This window comes from Pristiophorus japonicus, chromosome 5, assembly GCF_044704955.1.
Source record: "Pristiophorus japonicus isolate sPriJap1 chromosome 5, sPriJap1.hap1, whole genome shotgun sequence".
NCBI lineage: Eukaryota > Metazoa > Chordata > Chondrichthyes > Pristiophoridae > Pristiophorus > Pristiophorus japonicus.
In genome coordinates this window covers 261,600,516-261,616,934 of record NC_091981.1, presented here as the reverse complement: position 1 = coordinate 261,616,934, position 16,419 = coordinate 261,600,516, and the positions used below count along the sequence as shown (strand labels likewise).

Sequence of the window (16,419 nt, the reverse complement as noted above, 5' to 3'; positions counted from 1 at the left end):
CCAGCTGGGCACACGTTGTGCACCTGCGAACACAGTGTTCCAGGTTTGCATCAATTCCTGGCCACCATACATGTGACCGGGCAATGACCTTCATTAGCACAATGCCTGGGTGCTCGCTGTGGAGTTCCCTGATGAATGCTTCCCTTCCCTTCTAGGGCATGACTACCTGGCTGCCCCATAGTAGGCAGTTGGCTTGGATGGAGAGTTCATCCATCCGTTTGTGAAATGGTCTGACCTCTTCAGGTCATGCTCCGTGTGCGGGCGCCCAATCCCCAGTCAGGACACATTTCTAAATCAAGGATAGGAGGGGATCTCTGTTTGTCCATGTTTTGACCTGGTGGGCTGTGATGGGGGAGCCTGTGCTGTCGAAAGCATCGACAGCCATGACCATCTCAGCGCTTTGCTCCGTTGCCCCCTCGATGGTGGCCAGTGGAAGCCTGCTGAGCGCGTCAGCGCAATTTTCGGTGCCTGGCCGGTGCCATATGGTGTAGTCATACACAGCCAGCGTGAGAGCCCATCGCTGTATGTGAGCTGACGCATTGGCATTGACAGCTTTGCTATCGGACAGCAGGGATGTTAATGGCTTGTGGTCCGTTTCTAACTCAAACCTTCTGCCAAAAAGGTACTGGTGCATCTTTTTCACCCCGTAGACACATGCGAGTGCTTCCTTTTCAACCATCCCATATCCCCTTTCTGCTTGGGAGAGCGAGCTAGAAGCATAAGCACAGGTTGGAGTTGGCCCTCATCATTACTCTGCTGCAACACGCACCCAACCCCATAGGATGATGCATCGCATGTCAAAACCAATTTCTTACAGGGGTTATATAGGGTCAGATTTCCACTACCCTTTGTGTGAAGAAGTGTTTCCTGACATCAACTCTGAACGGCTGAGCTCTAATTTTAAGTTTAGGACCCCTTGTTCTGGACTCCCTTATCTCTCTTATCTCTATTTACTCTATCAACTCCTTTGATCATCTTAAACACCTCAGTTAGTTCACCCCATAATCTTCCATATTCAAGGGAATACAAGCCTAGTCTATGCAACCTGTCTTCATAATTTAACCCTTTCAGCTCTTGTATAATTCTGGTGAATTTGTGCTGCACCCCCTGCAAGGCCAATATATCCTTCCATAATCATAACCTATGTCAGGGTTTCTTAGTGTTTCATATGTATCCATATGTTTTTCCAGCTCTATATTAGACTAAAACATTTTTGTTCCTTCCTTTTCGGATTTACTTTTGCCTCTATGAATGAACTATTTAAACTTATTTTCTCAATTAATAGTTTGTAGGATCTCTGGTAGCTAATGTGTTGAAACTCAGATCTTCTTAGGCTTCCAACATACATTTACACTATCCTGGTTTTGAAGTTCTTTTTGACTGATGAATTTAATGGAATTGTCTAAGCAAGGCCAGAAAAAGAGTAGCTCTGCAAATCTCCTTGGAATTTGCAGACTTCATCACTTCACTGCACACCTCCAGATTACAACCAAATTGGAAATAGAATTTTATCCTGCCTTGGTTCTTGCATGAGCATTCACAGTTGCGAGAATCTCTAACTCTGGTAAGTGAGATTCAAACGACAGTTGTAGCACTGTATACTGGTAATGCCCCAGGACTCATTAGGAAATTAGATCTGAAATTTTAATGTGCATTTTCTGCAAATCCAACACTTCATTAGTGTGATTAACTTGGGCAGATCAATATTTTCAATTCTTGTCAGAAGATTGAAACATCAATAACATCACCTCAGAATCTCGCTTTCATAAAAAAGTCCAATTATCTCAACTTACTTAAATTTTTGATACCTGGAATTATTTTTGCTGTCTACTCCTGTCCTCTGAATTTCAAGTAATATCCTTCCTATGATTAACTGGCCAGAACTACATAAGTACTCCAGACAGCTTCTGACAAACCTCTTATGTAGCAACACCCCACCTTTAAAATTGTACTCTCTTCCTAGGGGGAGTGTTTGCTTGTGCTGTTGCAGAGGGGTTAAACTAATATGGCAGGGGGATGGGAACCTATGCAGGGAGACAGAGGGAAGTAGAATGGGGGCAGAAGCAAAAGATAGAAAGAAGAAAAGTAAAAGTGGAGGGCAGAGAAACCCAAGGCAAAAAGGGCCACATTACAGCAAAATTCTAAAGGGACAAAGTGTGTTAAAAAGATGAGCCTGAAGGCTATGTGCCTCAATACAAGGAGTATTCGGAATAAGGTGGACGAATTAACCGCAGATTGCAGTTAACGGATATGATGTAATTGGCATCAGGAGACATGGCTCCAGGGTGATCAAGGCTAGGAACTCAACATCCAGGGGTATTCAACATTTAGGAAGGATAGACACAAAGGAAAAGGAGGTGGGGTGGTGTTGCTGGTTAAAGAGGAAATTAATGCAATAGTAAGGAAGGACATTAGCTTGGATGATGTGGAATCGGTATGGGTGGAGCTATGGAATACCAAAGGGCAGAAAATGCTAGTGGGAGTTGTGTACAGACCACCAAAGTAGTGAGGTTGGGGTCAGCATCACACAAGAAATTAGGGATGCGTGCAATAAAGGTACAGCAGTTATCATGGGCGACTTTAATCTACATATTGATTGGGCGAACCAAACTGGTAGCAATGCGGTGGAGGAGGATTTCCTGGAGTGTATCAGGAATGGTTTTCTAGACCAATATGTCGAGGGACCAACTAGAGGGCTGGCGATCCAAGACTGGGTGATGTGTAATGAGAAAGGACTAATTAGCAATCTTGTTGTGCGAGGCCCCTTGGGGAAGAGTGACCATAATATGGTAGAATTCTTTAATAAGATGGAGAGTGACACAGTTAATTCAGAGACTAGGGAAGGACAGGTAACTTTGATGTATGAGACGTGAATTGGCTAGATTAGACTGGCGAGTGACACTTAAAGGGTTGACGGTGGATAGGCAATAGCATTTAAAGATCACCCTGTCTGAAGTAAAAATAAAACGGGGAAGGTGGCTCAACCGTGGCTAAGAAGGGAAATTAAGGACAGTGTTAACATAGAAACATAGAAACATAGAAAATAGGTGCAGGAGTAGGACATTCGGCCCTTCTAGCCATTCAATGAGTTCATGGCTGAACATGCAACTTCAGTACCCCATTCCTGCTTTCTCACCATACCCCTTGATCCCCCTAGTAGTAAGGACTTCATCTAACTCCTTTTTGAATATATTTAGTGAATTGGCCTCAACAACTTTCTGTGGTAGAGAATTCCACAGGTTCACCACTCTCTGGGTGAAGAAATTCCTCCTCATCTCGGTCCTAAATGGCTTACCCCTTATCCTTAGACTGAGTCCCCTGGTTCTGGACTTCCCCAACATTGGGAACATTCTTCCTGCATCTAACCTGTCTAACCCCGTCAGAATTTTAAACGTTTCTATGAGGAAGAGGTATATAAATTGGCCAGAAAAAGCAGCAAACCTGAGGACTGGGAGAATTTTGTAATAGAGCAGAGGAGGACAAAGTGTTTAATTAGGAGGGGGAAAATAGAGTATGAGAGGCAGCTTGCTGGGAACATAAAAACTGACTGCAAAAACTTCTATAGATATGTGAGGAGAAAAAGATTAGTGAAGACAAACGTAGGTCCCTTGCAGTCAGAATCAGGTGAATTTATAATGGGGAACAAAGAAGTGGCAGACCAATTGAACAAATACTTTGGTTCTGTCTTCACGAAGGAAGACACATATAACTTTCCGGAAATACTAGAGGACCGAGGGTCTAGCGAGAAGGAGGAACTGAAGGAAATCCTTATTAGTTCGGAAATTGTGTTAGGGAAATTGATGGGATTGAAGGCCGATAAATCCCCAGGGTCTGATAGTCTGCATCCCTGAGTACTTAAGGAAGTAGCCCTAGAAATAGTGGATGCCTTGGTGATCATTTTCCAACAGTCTATCAACTCTGGATCGGTTCCTATGGACTGGAGGGTAGCTAATGTAACACCACTTTTTAAGAAAGGAGGGAGAGAGAAAACGGTAATTATCGACCGGTTAGCCTGACATCAGTAGCAGGGAAAATGTTGGAATCAATTATTAAAGATGAAATAGCAGCACATTTGGAAAGCAATGATGGGATCGGTCGAAGTCAGCATGGACTTATGAAAGAGAAATCCTGCTTAACAAATCTTCTCGAATTTTTTGAGGATGTAACTGGTAGAATGGACACGGGAGAACCAGTGGATGTGGTGTATTTGGACTTTCAAAAGGCATTTGACAAGGTCCCACACAAGAGACTGGTGTGCAAAATTAAAGCACCTGGTATTTGGGGTAATATACTGATGTGGATAGATAACTGGTTGGCAGAGAGTCGGGATAAATGGGTCCTTTTCAGAATGGCAGGCAGTGACTAGTGGGGTGCTGCAGAGCTTAGTGCTGGGACCCCAGCTCTTTACAATATACATTAATGATTTGGATGAAGGAATTAAGTGTAATATCTCCAAGTTTGCAGGTGACACTAAGCTGGGTGGTGGTGTGAGCTGTGAGGAGGACGCTAAAAGGCTGCAGGGTGACTTGGACAGGTTAGGTGAGTGGGCAATCGCATGGCAGATGCAGTATAATGTGGATAACTGTGAGGTTATCCACTTTGGTGGCAAAAATCCGAAGGCAGAATATTATCTGAATGGCGGTAGATTAGGAAAAGGGGAGGTGCAACGAGACCTGGGTGTCATAGTACATCAGTCATTGAAAGTTGGCATGCAGGTACAGCAGGCGGTGAAGAAGGCAAATGGTATGTTGGCCTTCATAGCTAGGGGATTTGAGTATAGGAGCAGGGAGGTCTTACTGCAGTTGTACAGGGACTTAATGAGGCCTCACCAGGAATATTGTGTTCAGTTTTGGTTTCCTAATCTGAGGAAGGACATTCTTGCTATTGAGGGAGTGCAATGAAGGTTCACCAGACTGATTCCCGGGATGGCAGGACTGACATATGAGGAGAGACTGGATCGACTGGGCCTGTATTCACTGGAGTTTAGAAGAATGAAAGGGGATCTCATTGAAACATATAACATTCTGACGGGACTGGACAGATTAGATGCAGGAAGAATGTTCCCGATGTTGGGGAAGTCCAGAACTAGGGGTCATAGTGTAAGGATAATGGGTAAGCCATTTAGGACTGAGATGAGGAGAAACTTCTTCACTCAGAGAGTTGTTAACCTGTGGAATTCCCTACCGCAGAGAGTTGTTGATGCCAGTTCATTGGATATATTCAAGAGCGAGTTAGATATGGCCCTTACGGCTAAAGGGATCAAGGGGTATGGAGAGAAAGCAGGAATGGGGTACTGAGTGAATGATCAGCCATGATCTTATTGATTGGTGGTGCAGGCTCGAAGGGTCGAATGGCCTACTCCTGCACCTATTTTCTATGTTTCTATGTTTCTCTGTGCTGCACATTTGGATCTGCATTAGATATCTTCTTGGGTACATTGGTCATAGGTGCTCCTGTAAGTAATTTGAGCACTGTACATTTAATTGAGAGTTGACTCACACTGCCCTATATGTGCCGACACGATAGCATGACCAGGGGTGTAATATTAGTACCCCCTTCTGACTTTTACCAGATATTCATGCCTTTCGCCTGTGCACTTCAATGTGGCTCAAGCAAACACTAGGTGAGGTCAGGTCAGATCTGAATTTCTGGGTTGCTTTATTTCAGAGCAAGGGAAATGTACAGAAGAGCTGTTATAATTAGAGTTGCATAATTAAATATATACAATTTATCTTCAAAGAATAATACTAAATAAATGGCATCATACCAGCCCACATCAGTGAGATGTCTTAATACTTAATGAGATGGCTTCTAACTATCGCCCAGCACTTCTAACCTCTTCACTTCCTCAAAAGCCCTCACAATTTTCCCTTTCAAAAAACTTGATTGTCCTCACAGGTTTGCTGATTCAAAAAGCTTGACCTGTAAATTTAATCATTTTGAGATAAGTTTAGCTCAATGGTTGAACTTTTAGCATGTAACCAAGGTCCCCTCAGACACTTATATAAGAAGATAAGAAATAGGAACAGGTGTAGGCCATACGGCCCCTCGAGCCTGCTCCGCCATTCAATAAGATCATGGCTGATCTGATCATGGACTCAGCTCCACTTTCCCACCCACTCTCCATAACCCCTTATCCCCTTATCGTTTAAGGACCTGTCTATTTCTGTCTTAAATTTATTCAATGTCCCAGCTTTCACAGCTCTCTGAGGCAGCGAATTCCACAGATTTACAAACCTCTGAGAGAAGAAATTTCTCCTCATCTTGGTTTTAAATAGGCGGCCCCTTATTCTAAGATCATGCCCGCTAGTTCTCGTCTCCCCCATCAGTGGAAACATCCTCTCTACATCCACCTTGTCAAGCCCCCTCATAATCTTATACGTTTCAATAAGATCACTTCTCATTCTTCTGAATTCCAATGAGTAGCAGCCCAACCTACTCAACCTTTTCTCATAAGTCAACCCCCTCATCCCCGGAATCAACCTAGTGAACCTTCGCTGAACTGCCTCCAAAGCAAGTATATCCTTTCGTAATATGGAAACCAAAACTACACGCACTATTTCAGTCGTGGCCTCTCCAATACCTTATAAAGCTGTAGCAAGAATTCCCTGTTTTTATACTCCATCTCCTTTGCAATAAAGGCCTTCCTGATCATTTGCTGTACCTGCATTCTATTGAGTTCAAGGCCAAGCATTTCCAGAGGTGAACCCTTGCTCCCTATGAACCACAGTGTGCCTTTATAAACCCAATATATGGTAATGTAGCAAGCCTAAGGGTTGAACAGAAATTCTTGTCACTGTATTTAGATTACTTGGATATGTTATGAGCCATCTTGTAATCTAGACTTAGAAAAGTAGTCGAACCAAACTGTATCAGACTGTGGTCTGGGCTATAAACTACAGATCAGGTTTATTAAAAAAAGCTCAGTAATAGTAATATGCAATACAGCAGATTAAAGTACTTTACAGAACATATCAATTCCTCAAATACCATAAATAATAAATCAATGTGATCCATTGCTAATATTTACAGTAATATAGGATATAGGACAGGAGATAGCGTCCCTTTACAAAATCTTTACATGAGGTTGTTCGCCTCTTTATCACAGATTCAGCTTGCCTTTCTCTTGATGGCCTCAGAAGAAGTGATTACCGAGGAGCACATTGCCTCATTTTTATCTTTGGTACCCTTTTAAAGTTTGAGTAGGAACAAAGAAAATCAAAAATGTATCTCTCAATAAAAGGTAGCAATCAAATATTTAAAGACGCAGAGGATATCTGCAGTTACAGGATCTACCTCGAGTGTCAACACTGGTCATCCAATAGGGCTCAGACCCAAGCCCATTTGCCACCTGATTGCAAATTATTTTAGTCATAATAGATCATCTGCAGAACAAGGGAAGCAGCTGTTGGTGACAACCCAAATGGCTTTGGAAATAATCTTTATTGACATATTAAAAATCAATGGATATCATCCTGGTTTCCCTCTAGGGAATGGATACAGTGGTATATTAAGATGTGAAGCTTCTAGACACAGTTACTTTAAGCGAACTTGGTTTTAACTCTTGACAGAATAGAAATACACTGTAACCAAAATGTTACATTTTGCCACAAGCATATGATCTAAAATAGTCTTGAGCAAGGCCATTGGAGATTTGCTACTATATACATAATAATAAAAGTTTTGCGTCTAGTGTGTCTGTCGTTTGAAAGTATCGCATGAGCAAAGTCTGTCACATTTACACCTGATTGCGTTGTAAATATATTTGAGCGATTAACAAATCATAACTGAACCATTTAAAAAAAAGATGAGCAAAGCCCATCATTTCTTGATGGGTTATGTGACCTTGATAATCCGGCCTCTCCAAGGGGATTTACAGCAGCTGCCAAACTAAAGAAATTTTCCATCGCAACCTCAGTCTCTAATTGACCTCAGGGTGTACCCATTTAGAGGACTTTATCGCAGGCTGGGTTCTGAAAGCAGTAGGGTCCACTAAACACAGCTCCACTTTAGCAAGTAAAAAGAAAGACTTGCATTTTCTAAGCACCTTTCACAACCTCAGGATGTCCCAAAGCATTTTACAGCCAATGAAGTACGTTTGAAGTATAGTTGCTGTTGTAATATAGGAACCGCGGCAACCAATTTGCGCACAGCAAGCTCCCACAAACAGCAATGTAATGCTAATCTGTTTTTAAGTCACGTTGATTTGAGGGCTAAATATTGGCCAGAACATCGAGGATAAATCCCCTGATCTTCTTTGAAACAGTGCCATGGGATCTTTTACCTCCATCTGAGAGGGCAGAGGGAGCCTCGGTTTAACGTCCCATCCGAAAGACTGCACCTCCGACAGTGCAGCACTCGCTCAGTTCTGCACTGGAGTATCAGCCTAGATTTTTGTGCTCAAGTCTCTGGAATGGAACTTGAACCCACAACTTTCTGACTCAGGCGAGGTGCTACCGACTGAGTCACGGCTGTGTTCCAAACCCGAGCAGATTTGAAAATTAAGCGCTCACTTAACTTACAGATCGAACCATATTTGGGCAGTTGCTTGTATTTTTTAAAGTTAGAGCTGCTGTTAACAGAAAAGTATGGTCATATTGTTGGCCCTCTTTGATATATAAAGATGAGAGAATTCGGAAGATAGATAATATTATTTATAAATTAATTCTCCTTAAAGAAATCTCTTCTACGATTGATGCTCTTCCCAGTGTGTAACCTGTACTATATGTAATATTTATCTCTGACCAATTTATTTATCATCCCTGAACTTGTGAATTGCTTCTACTGGAAGACAAACTGATCTCACCTCCTGTCGTGTGTTTGAACTGTTTAAGTGCTAATTGTGTTTTTTGCTGATGGTATGTTCTGTTTATTCAGTGGGCTAAAGGGCCACCTGTTTTATGGAACTGTATATTCCTTCATGTTCTTCTTTCTTTATATCACAGGTTTTTATCTTATAATCAGATTAGGTTTATTGCAGATTATATGTTCCAGCCTACTCCAGACGTTGAACTTATGTAAGTTTAAATAAAACATAAATACAAATTAAATCATAATATGGTGCAAAAGACTTCACATATTAAAATGCATCCTTTCTTTCAAAAGAGATATAAGTAACAACAAGTTGTTTGCGGTACAAAGGGATCTCTTTCGGACAAAACATGGATTACGAGCCCTGAAAGTCTTGTAAGTAATTTATTGACTATGTACATTTTTTGTCTTTTTCCAATGATCTCCTCCAAAAAGCAGTGATTCAACCCAGAGTAAGGTTTCACAGGCAGCATCTGCCCTCCAGTAACTGTTATGCAATGAACCATTCTTTTGTAAGCCTAGATAATATCAGCAGACTGTTTGATGAATTTAAACAAGAGCCATTTCCTTTCTGAACATTGATTTGAAATGTGATCTAAATATTTTCATTTTTTTATAGTTTAATTAAGTTAAATATTCACATACTTGCATGTAACAATAACATCTCTTTCCAATCTCTGCAGACATTTTTTTTGATCAGCTGGATATCTGAAACGGCCTTGCTAACTTTTAATAGTTTATTTCCACTGAGGAATGTCAGATATCCAACTGACCAAAAAAATATTTGCAGAGAATGCAAGAGACAACTCACATGACATAAGTGCTGATCAAAGTGCTCTATTCATTTGTAATGGTTATCATTTAAATAATGAAATTTGATTTTGTTTCTGTTACCTGCCTTGTACCACTGGGTTCACTGGAATGGGCATGTTCCAAAACATTGAGGGGGCTAAATTGTATAGCCCCCGAAATTGGGTGCGGGGATCACGACGCACGATTAACCCGTGTCTGTTGATTGAAATGCCGGCAGCACGCCTACTTTGTGCTGCCTGCTCCTTTTAATGATTTCTGCATGCAGCCAACGCTCCCCCGCCTGTTCATTGGCTGCATACATCTGCAGAGGGGCCAAAATTGTAATTTCCTCATACCACTTAGAGCTAGCCTGCACCTCGTAAAAGGGACATGCATTGTGGCTGGAGCAGGTGCTGGGAGTTGTGCAGGAAGTGAATCTGTCCTGGGAAACAGTGAGGAATGGCACAACATAGGAGAGAGTGGTCTCCAAGATTTTGGGATGCTGCACTGGCGGTCTTGGTAGAAGAGTGGGGAAAGGAGGAAGATGTCCTTTATCTCAAGGAGGCAGAAGGCCGTCCAGGCAAAAGGCAGTGGGAGCAGATAGCCGTCAGTGCCAGGAGTCAAGCCCCAAGTACCTGGATGCAGTGCCGCAAGAAGTTCAATGACCTCACACAAATGGTCACGGTCAAGGAATGCATCGTCAACTACACCACTAGCCTCAGCCATTGCTCAATTCACTACACTCCCATCACTCACCTACCAACAATGTCTGTCAATCAGGACTCGTACCTAATATTCATATGCTTCACCTCACCCTCACACACTTTGCACTGCTGCAAGCATCACACCCACATCTCACAGCTTGCACACATTGCCAGCTATTCAACCACGACAGCCATATCACCCAAACAGATTGCCCGAAATTCACTGACACACTTCCCTCTCTCTTGCAGGACAAGGCGGCGCACAACCGGAGGAAGCAGGAGCTAACCGGAGGGGGACAGGCACGCCTGCATTTCCTAACCCCTACGGCGGAGATAGTGCTGGTCATTATTAAAACGGCCATTGCTGAGGCGATGGCCAGCGGCGAGGCTGAAACCATCGAAAATGATGGTATCCTCATACCTAATCCTGGTTCTCACATCCCACTTCCCCCTCAGCCCACAATCTCAACTGATTTACCAGTTGCAGATGGTGTAAGCATGCTCTTCTTACTCTGCCCCCCCCCTCACCCCGCCCCTCTCACCACAACCTGAACTTTGTGCCTTTTTCCTTTCAGATACCCAAGAAGTGCAACCTGGCCAGGCAATGGAGGAACACCAAGAAGAAAGTGATGAAGACACTGTACTGCCACTTGATTTCACACTCGCAGCTACCAGCTCAGATACAGATACTGCGCGTATCTTAGAGGATAGATTAGAGACGGTGCATTGTGAAGCCTGCCAGAAAGCCTACATTCAATGTCAAGGGGAATGGAGGAGTCCAGCACGAACTTGGCATTGGGCTTTGCGCAGAGCTTGGAGCCCATCCTTTCCAGCATGGAATAGTGACCAACTCCGTTCGCACACTTGTGGACCCAACTATAACGCAGCGTCTGATGGCCAATGTCGCAACTTCCATTGCAGCACAAGCAGCAGCCATCCAACGTCTGGGTGCTGCAGTGGAAGTTCAGACTGCTGTCATGCAAGGTCAATTTGCTGTCATGCAAGTTCAGACAGTTGCTATCCTAGCTGTGGTGGGAAAATTATTGGAAAAAATTCTGAAGGACAGGATAAATCTTCATTTAGAAAGACACGGATTAATGAAGGACAGTCAGCATAGATTTGTTAAGGGAAAGTCGTGTCTGACTAACTTGATTTCATTTTTTGAGGAGGAATCAAGGAGGGTCGATGAGGGTAGTGCATTTGATGTAGTGTATCTGGATTTTAGCAAGGCTTTTGATAAGGTCCCACATGGCAGATGGGTCACGAAAATAAAAGCCCATGGGATCCAGGGCAAAGTGGCAAGTTGGATCCAAAATTGGCTCAAAGGCAGGGGCAAAGGTTGATGGTTATTTTTGTGACTGGAAGGCTGTTTCCAGTGGGGTTCCACAGGGCTCAGTATTAGGTCCCTTGCTTTTTGTGATGTACATCAATGATCTAAACTTGAATATAGGAAGTATGATTAAGAAGTTTGCAGACGATACTAAAATCGACTGTGGTTGATAATGAAGAAGAAAGCCGTAGACTGCAGGAAGAAAGCAATCAACTGGTCAAGTGGACAGAACATTGACAAATGGAATTTAATCTGGAGAAAGTGTGAGGTAATGCATTTGAGGAGGGCTAACAAGGAAAGGAAATACACATTAAATGGTAAAACACTGAGAAGTGTAGAGGAACAAATGGACCTTGGAGTGCACGTCTGCAGATCCCTGAAGGTAGCAGGCCAGGTAGATAAGGTGGTTAAGAAGGCATACGGAATGTTTGCCTTTATTAGCAGAGGCATAGAATACAAGAGCAGGGGGGGTTATGGAGTATAAAAGCAGGGAAGTCTTGCTACAGCTGTACAAGGATTGCTGAGGCCACACCTGGAATACTGCGTGCAGTTTTGGTTTCCATATTTACAAAAGGATATACTTGCTTTGGAGGCAGTTCAGAGAAGTTTCACTAGGTTGATTCCAGAGATAATGGGGTTGACTTATGAGGAAAGGTTGAGTAAATTGGGCCTCTACACATTGGAATTCAGAAGAATGAGAGGTGATCTTATTAAAACATATAAGATTATGAGGGGGCTTGACAAGGTGGATGCAGAGAGGATGTTTCCACTTGATAGGGGAGACTAGAACTAGAGGGCATGATCTTAGAATAAAGGGCCTCCCATTTAAAACTGAGGAGAAATTTCTTCTCTCAGAGAGTTGTAAATCTGTGGAATTCGATGCCTTAGAGAGCTGTGGAAGCTGGGACATTGAATAAATTTAAGACAGAAATAGACAGTTCCTTAAACGATAAGGGATAAGGGGTTATGGAGAGTGAGCAGGGAGTTGGAGCTGAGTCCACGATCATATCAGCCATGATCTTATTGAATGGCGGAGCAGGCTCGAGGGACCGTATGGCCAATCCTGTTCCTATTTCTTATGTTCTTATGCTTGAACTGTATTAAACACTAGTTAGGCCACAGCTAGAGTACTGTGTGCATTTCTGGTCACCGCATTACAGGAAGGATGTGGTACAGAGACTAATGAGGATGTCGCGTGAGTGAAGAATCTTATCTATGAGGACAGATTGGATCGGCTGGGTTTGTTTTCCTTGGAACAGAGGGGGCTGACTGGAGACCTCATTGAGGTGTATGCAATTATGAACAGCCTAGATATGGTGGACAGAAAGGGCCTATTTCCCTTACAGAGGGATCAACAACCAGGGGCCATAAATTTAAAGTAATTGGTAAAAGCTTTTGAGGGGAAATTTCTTCACGCAGAGTGTTATGGGGGTCTGGAATTCACTGCCTGAAAGGGTAGTCGAGGCAGAAACCTTCAACACATTTAAAAAGTACTTGGATGTGCCCCTGAAGTGCCGTAACCTGCAGGGTTATGGACATAGAGCTGGAAGGTGGGATTAGGCTGGATAGCCTCTTGTTGGCCAGCACGGACATGATAGGCCAAAATGGCCGCCTTCCGTGCTGTATATTTCTATGACTCTATGATGATTCTGTGGATTACAATGTTCAAAGGGGCTTGCAGGGTGTGAGAGCAGTCCAGCAAACTGCCCTCCAACACATTTCTCGGATTGCTGAGGCATTGCCCTGGGGGATTGACAGTGGCACCATGGAACATGAACCAGCTGTTATCTCTCAGGATGACAGCCTTCATGCTCCCACCAATGCCACTCTGTCAGTGCCCTTGCAGTGGCCTATCAGCCAGCCAGCCCAGGCTGCTGCCGCCCATGCATGGATTTAGGTATAATGACGTGTTCATTTCTGATTCAATTTAATCTTGTAATTAATTATATTGAAGTAATTTGTGCTACTTTTGAGTTTCTTGACTTTTTTGGCACATAGGGGGAACATAAGAACATAAGAAATAGGAGCAGGAGTCGGCTTTTTGGCCCCTCAAGCCTGCTCCGCCATTCAGTAAGATCATGGCTGATCTGATCTTGGTATCAACTCCACTTTCCTGCCTGTTTCCCATAACCCTTGACTCCCCTGTAGTTTAAAACTCTGTCTCTCTCTGCCTTGAATATATTCAATGACTCAGCCTCCAGAGCTCTCTGGGGTAGAGAATTCCAACGATTCACGACGCTCTGAGAGAAGAAATTCATCTTGATCTCTGTCTTAAATGGGCGACCCCTTATTCTGAAACTATGCCCCCCTAGTTCTAGATTCCCCCACGAGGGAAAATATCCTCTCAGCATCTACCCTGTCAAGCTCCCTCAGAATTTTATATGTTTCAATAAAATCACGTCTCATTCTTCTAAACTCCAATGAGTACAGGCCAACCTGCTCAACCTTCCTCATAAAATAGCCCTATAATCTCAGGAATCAATCTTATTCTCTGAATTGCCTCCAATGAAAGTATATCCCTCCTTAAATAAGGAGACCAAAACTGTACGCCGTACTCTAGGTGTGATCTCACCAACGCCCTGTACAGTTGTAATAAGACTTCCCTGCATTTATACTCCATCTGCTTGCAATAAAGGCCAACATTCAATATGCCTTCCTAATTACTTGCTGTACCTGCATACTAACTTTTTGTGTTTCATCTACGACTACAGTAGCATTCTGTAGTCTCTCTCCATTTAAATAATAATCTGCTTTTATGTTCTTCCTACCAAAGTGGATAACCTCACATTTTCCCACATTATACTCCATCTGCCATATTTTTGCCCACTCACTTAATCTTTCTATATCCCCTGATAGATTCTTTGTGTCCTCCTGGAAAGAGTCCGTTGGAGAGCCACAATTTGTAGAAATAAAGCTTTGAAACATAGAAACATGGAAAATAGGTGCAAGAGTAGGCCATTCGGCCCTTCGAGCCTGCGCCACCATTCAATATGATCCTGGCTGATCATGCACTTCAGTACCCCATTCCTGCTTTCTCTCCATACCCCTTGATCCCTTTAGCCGTAAGGGCCACATCTAACTCTCTTTTGAATATATCTAATGAACTGGCCTCAACAACTTTCTGTGGTAGAGAATTCCACATGCTCACAACTCTCTGAGTGAAGAAGTTTCTCATCATCTCGGTCCTAAATGACTTACCCCTTATCCTTAGACTGTGACCCCTGGTTCTGGACTTCCCCAACATCGGGAACATTCTTCCTGCATCGAACATGTCCAATCCCATCAGAATTTTATATGTTTCTATGAGATCCCCCCTCATTCTTCTAAATACAAGCCGAGTCGATTCAGTCTTTCTTCATATGTCAGTCCTGTCATCTCGGGAATCAGTCTGATGAACCTTCACTGCACTCGCTCAATAGCAAGAGTATCCTTCCTCAGATTAGGAGACCAAAACTGTACACAATATTCAAGGTGTGGCCTCACTTGTACAACTGTAGTGAGGCCTCCCTGCTCATATACTCAAATCCTCTCGCTATGAAAGCTAACATGCCATTTGCCTTTTTCACCGCCTGCTGCACCTGTATGCCAACTTTCAATGACTGGTGTACCATGACACCCAGGTCTCGTTGCACCTCCCTTTTTACTAATCTGTCACCATTTAGATAATCTGCCTTCCTGTTTTTACCACAAAAGTGGATAACCTCACATTTATCTACATTATACCGCATCTGCCATGTATTTGCCCACTCACCTAACCTGTCCAAGTCACCCTGCAGCCTCTTAGCATCCTCCTCACAGCTCACACTGCCACCCAGCTTAGTGTCATCTGCAAACTTGGAGATATTACACTAGATTCCTTCATCTAAATCATTAATGTATATTGTAAATAGCTGGGGTCCCAGCACTGAACCTTGCGGTAACCCACTAGTCACTGCCTGCCATTCTGAAAAGGACCCGCTAATTCCTATTCTTTGCTTCCTGTCTGCCAACCAGTTCTCTATCCATGTCAGTACATTACCCCCAATACCATGTGCTTTAATTCTGGACACTAATCTCTTGTGTGGGACCTTGTCAAAAGCCTTTTGAAAGTTTAAATACACCACATCCACTGGCTCACCCTTGTCCACTCTACTACCATGTGCTTTAATTCTGCACACTAATCTTTTGTGTGGGACCTTGTCAAAAGCCTTTTGAAATTTTAAATACACCACATCCACTGGCTCACCCTTGTCCACTCGACTCGTTACATCCTCAAAAAATTCTCGAAGATTTGTCAAGCATGATTTCCCTTTCATAAATCCATGCTGACTTGGACCGATCTTGTCACTGCTTTGCAAATGCGCTGCTATTACATCTTTAATAATTGATTCCAACATTTTCCCCACCACTGATGTCAGGCTGACCGGTCTATAATTCCCTGTATTCTCTCTCCCTCCTTTTTTAAAAATTGGGGTTCCATTCGCTACCCTCCAGTCCATAGTCGATAGACTGTAGAATGCATCCACTATTTCTAGGGCCACTTCCTTAAGTACTCTGGGATGCAGACTGTCAGGCCCTGGGGATTTATCGGCCTTCAATCCCATCAATTTTCCTTACCCAATTTGCTGACTAATAAGGATTTCCTTTCGTTCTTCCTTCTCACTAGACCCTCGGTCCCCTAGTCTTTCCAGAAGGTTATTTGTGTCTTCCTTAGTGAAGACAGAATGAAAGTATTTGTTCAATTGGTCTGCCATTTCTTTGTTCCCCATTATAAATTCGCCTGACTCTGTCTTCACTAATCTT

General features: G+C 43.1%; 1 protein-coding gene across 6 annotated transcripts in view; it reads left to right on the top strand.

The window, feature by feature from the left end:
- Positions 1 to 16,419, top strand: part of LOC139264683 (leucine-rich repeat transmembrane neuronal protein 1-like) — a 386,994-nt gene that overhangs the window by 197,958 nt on the left and 172,617 nt on the right. For 5 of the 6 annotated variants that reach the window (XM_070881588.1, XM_070881586.1, XM_070881583.1 and 2 more), the window contains 2 exons: positions 8,946 to 9,017; positions 9,106 to 9,186. The exons of the other annotated variant lie outside the window; for it this stretch is intronic. In XM_070881588.1, the coding sequence (XP_070737689.1) occupies positions 8,946 to 9,017; positions 9,106 to 9,186 (153 nt within the window). The remainder of the gene's footprint in view (positions 1 to 8,945; positions 9,018 to 9,105; positions 9,187 to 16,419) is intronic. 6 annotated transcript variants of the gene reach the window in all.